Here is a 3,839-nt window from a genome sequence, read left to right as displayed (position 1 = left end):
TTTTTTTAACACAATATATTTCAAAGATAGCACTACAGACCTATGGGGAGAGGGTTTTTTTCCCCCCTCTGCTTTCAATAACCAGTGCCTGGACAATGGATATCCAAACAGAAAACTTGTGAAAATTGATAACCTACCTCACTCCATATAGAACAGTCAATTTTAGGTGAATTGTAGATCTCAATGTAAAAGCTAAAGTGATAAAACTTGTGTAAGTAAATATAGAAGAATATCTTCATGACCTTGCAGTAGGGAAAGATTTCTTAAACAGGACACATAGAGAAAAGCACTGACCATAATGGGGGTGGAAGAGGTTGATAAATTCAAGCACATTTATCTAATCAAAAGATAGAGAGATGAAAAGCCAACTCCTAGAGTGGTAAAGACTATTTGTAACACATAAATCCTATAAAGGGCTTATATCCAGAGTATACAAAGAATTAAAAATCAGTTAGTAAAGAATTGACAAGCCAGTATAAAACATTCAAACAATTTGAACTGGCGCTTACGAAAAAGGGCAACCAAATGTCCAATAAATGTGAAAAGGTACTCAGTTTCACTGATCATCAGAGAATAGCACATTAATTTCTTATGACCCAGCAATCTTATTTTTTTAATAACTAAAATGAGGAGATAACCCATCAACAATAGGCTGAATAAACAGTGGCACATCCCTATAATGAATATTATACAGCAATGAAAGTCAGTGAATTAGAGCTATGTGAATTGATGTAATTGAATCTCAGAAACATAAAGTTGAGTGAGATAAACCAGACAGAAAAGAATACTTGGAGTAGTCTGATTTACATTATACAAAATTTTTGTTTTTCTTCAAAACTAACATACCATGTTTATGTAATACATGCTTATTTGGTAAAACAATAAAGAAATTATCTAATGATCACTTTAAAAGTCAAGACAGCAGTGGTTGTCAGTGCTCTATATCTTGGCCTAGATGGTGATTTCATAAGGTCTTCCACTTTGTAGTCATTTAACTATTTTTGTTTTGTGCACTTTTTGGCATGTATTGGATCTGCAATTATGCTCTTTGTTTTGTATTCATTTTATTTATTTATTTTTAGACAAAGTCTTACTCTGTTGCCCAGGCTGATGTGCAGTGGCACAATCACGGCTTACTGCAGCCTTGACCTCCTAGGCTCAAGTGATTCTTCTGCTCAAGATTACTAAGTATTAGTACCACAGACATGCACCACCATGTGGGGCTAATTTTAAAATTCTTTTTGTAGAGACAGGGTTTTACTATGTTGCCCATGGGGGTTTGAACTGCTGGCATCAAGCAGTCCTTCTGTCTCACCTTTCCAAACTGCTAGAATGACAGGCATGAGCCACCATGCCCAGCCAAGTTTTCCTTTTTAATCACTTTATTGAGGTCCCATTTACAGACACCAATGTATTTAAATACTAAAATGTTATGGTTGAATTTCAAAAACTATCAACAAGAGAGATTAGATTTTTAGAGTGGAGATGATAGTACTCCATTTTATTGCCCTTTGTAGTTTGACATACTTTCACATTTCCATCTCGGCTCACCACAGCCTCCCGGGTTCAAGCGATTCTCCTGCCTCAGCCTCCCAAGTAGCTGGGACTACAGGTGCCTGCCACCACATCTGACTAATTTTTGTATTTTTAGTAGAGACGGGGTTTTTCTATGTTGGCCAGGCTGGTCTTGAACTCCTGATCTTGTGATCCACCTGCCTCGGCCTTCCAAAGTCCTGGGATTACAGGCGTGAGCCACTGCGCCTGGCCAACATCCTTTCATATTTCTGAGGAACATTTGGATATCTGTAGTATGTATATTTATTATAAATTTTGTCAATTTCTCTACCATAGAAGATCTCTTAGGCTTTCTGCTCAGAAGGATTTGGAACAGAAAGAAAAGCATCATGTAAAAATGAAAGCCAAGAGATGTGCCACTCCTGTAATCATCGATGAAATTCTACCCTCTAAGAAAATGAAAGTGTGAGTAGCCACAACTTCTTACTGTCAAGGACAGACATATTGTACCTTGTATACCACTTGTAAAGTAAGTTTCTTTTCTGAATTTACACTTTAGAGTGAATAGAGAAAAATTACAAATGCTATATCAGCAATATGTTTGGTGCACCTCAAGCTTGGGAAATGCCTAAAACTGTGATCATGGTGAGGTGAATTGTTGTATGTTCCCTGGAAAGCGCTTAAATCTTAGTTGGCGTAGGTTTTACTTCTTTTTGTTTTTATGGTTAATAACAGGCTGCATACATTATGTTTGTTCATATTTTTATTAAGAATGTATTTTGCTGCAAGTAATAGTCTATTCAACTGGAGTGGTTTAAAGAAAAATGAATTACTTGTTTCATAGAGGTCTAAAAGTAGTTTGCTACTGACTTTCGTTCAGTGGCTGATATTTAGCTTTTTTTTTTTTTTTCATACTTGCTCTTCAAGATGCTGCTCTGTGTTTCTTAGCTTTTTTCTTTGCTTGTTGCCTTATTGGCACAAGATGGCGGTTATATGTCTAGGTGTTATATCCATGTTTAAAAGAAGAAGAAAAATACGGTAAAGGAAAAAGGGCAGCATCTATAGCAGGAAACTTAAGTCTTTCCCAGCAAACCTTAAATTTTATTTCATTTGCCTAGACTTGTGTCACTTGGATTCCCTAGTTGCAGTTGCAGGGGCTGTTGAAGCAAGTACAATACTTGTAGCGTAATGCATTGCTGCTCCTCCAGAAATTGGGATTTTATTAATAAGAGACAGAATAGGTATTGGGATGGCAATTAACTCTGCCATTTGATCATTTGATGGTGAGCAGTTAGAGTCCTTCCTTACTCTCCTGAACCACCATTAGGTAACTCTTACCTTGATAGCTGTGGCTTTCTTAAAGTTTACTCAATGAAGCCATTAGTAATATATGATCTAATGATACTATTGGAGGAATCATGTGGTTGAAGTATGCTTGTTATCCTATAGAATGAGAAAATTAAATCCGTATGCAGTGGATTTGGGGAGGAGGGTGCGGGATATGCTTCAGGGAATTGAAAGTACATTTTTTGTCCTTTTGAACTCAAGTACTAGCAACAAAAAGAAGCCAGAGGAAGAAGGCAGTGCTCATCAAGATACTTCTGAGAAGAATGAATCTTCCCCAGAGAAAGCCAAGGGTAGGCATACTGTGCCTTGTATGCCACATATAAAGTAAGTTTCTTTCCTGAATTTAAACTTCAGAATGAATAGTATAAAATTACAGATTAACATCTACAATCTGTTCGGTATACCTGGAGGTTGGGAAACTCCTGAAGCTTTGACCATGGTGAGATGAATTATTATTTTTTATTTTATTTTATTTTATTTTATTTTTTTTATTTATTTATTTATTTATTTATTTATTTATTTTTGGAGATGGAGTTTCACTCTTGTTACCCAGGCTGGAGTGCAATGGCGCGATCTCGGCTCACCGCAACCTCCGCCTCCTGGGTTCAAGCAATTCTCCTGACTCAGCCTCCTGAGTAGCTGGGACTACAGGCACGTGCCACCATGCCCAGCTAATTTTTTTGTAGTTTTAGTAGAGACGGGGTTTCACTATGTTGACCAGGATGGTCTCGATCTCTTGACCTCGTGATCCACCCGCCTCAGCCTCCCAAAGTGCTGGGATTACAGGCTTGAGCCACCGCGCCCGGCCGGTGAGATGAATTATTACATGTGTCCTGCAGGGTGTTCAGATTTTTTAATTTTTAATTAATTAATTAATTAATTAATTAATTTTAAAGACAGGGTCTCGTTCTGTTGCCTAGGTTGGCATGCAATGGTGCAATCATGGCTCACTGCATTTTTTTTTTTTTTTTTTTTTT

General features: G+C 37.2%; 1 protein-coding gene across 3 annotated transcripts in view; it reads left to right on the top strand.

The window, feature by feature from the left end:
• The window catches only part of TPX2 (TPX2 microtubule nucleation factor), a 66,553-nt gene that overhangs the window by 28,889 nt on the left and 33,825 nt on the right, over window positions 1-3,839 (top strand). For all 3 annotated transcript variants that reach the window (XM_017514856.2, XM_017514846.2, XM_037733440.1), the window contains 2 exons: window positions 1,852-1,980; window positions 3,064-3,186. In XM_017514856.2, coding sequence (XP_017370345.1) covers window positions 1,852-1,980; window positions 3,064-3,186 — 252 coding nt within the window. The remainder of the gene's footprint in view (window positions 1-1,851; window positions 1,981-3,063; window positions 3,187-3,839) is intronic.

The sequence above is a fragment of the Cebus imitator genome, unplaced genomic scaffold (assembly GCF_001604975.1).
Source record: "Cebus imitator isolate Cc_AM_T3 unplaced genomic scaffold, Cebus_imitator-1.0 Scaffold18, whole genome shotgun sequence".
NCBI classification, from domain to species: Eukaryota; Metazoa; Chordata; class Mammalia; order Primates; family Cebidae; genus Cebus; species Cebus imitator.
Note: the sequence above shows the minus strand (reverse complement) of the source record. Positions and strands in the feature narration are given on the sequence as shown.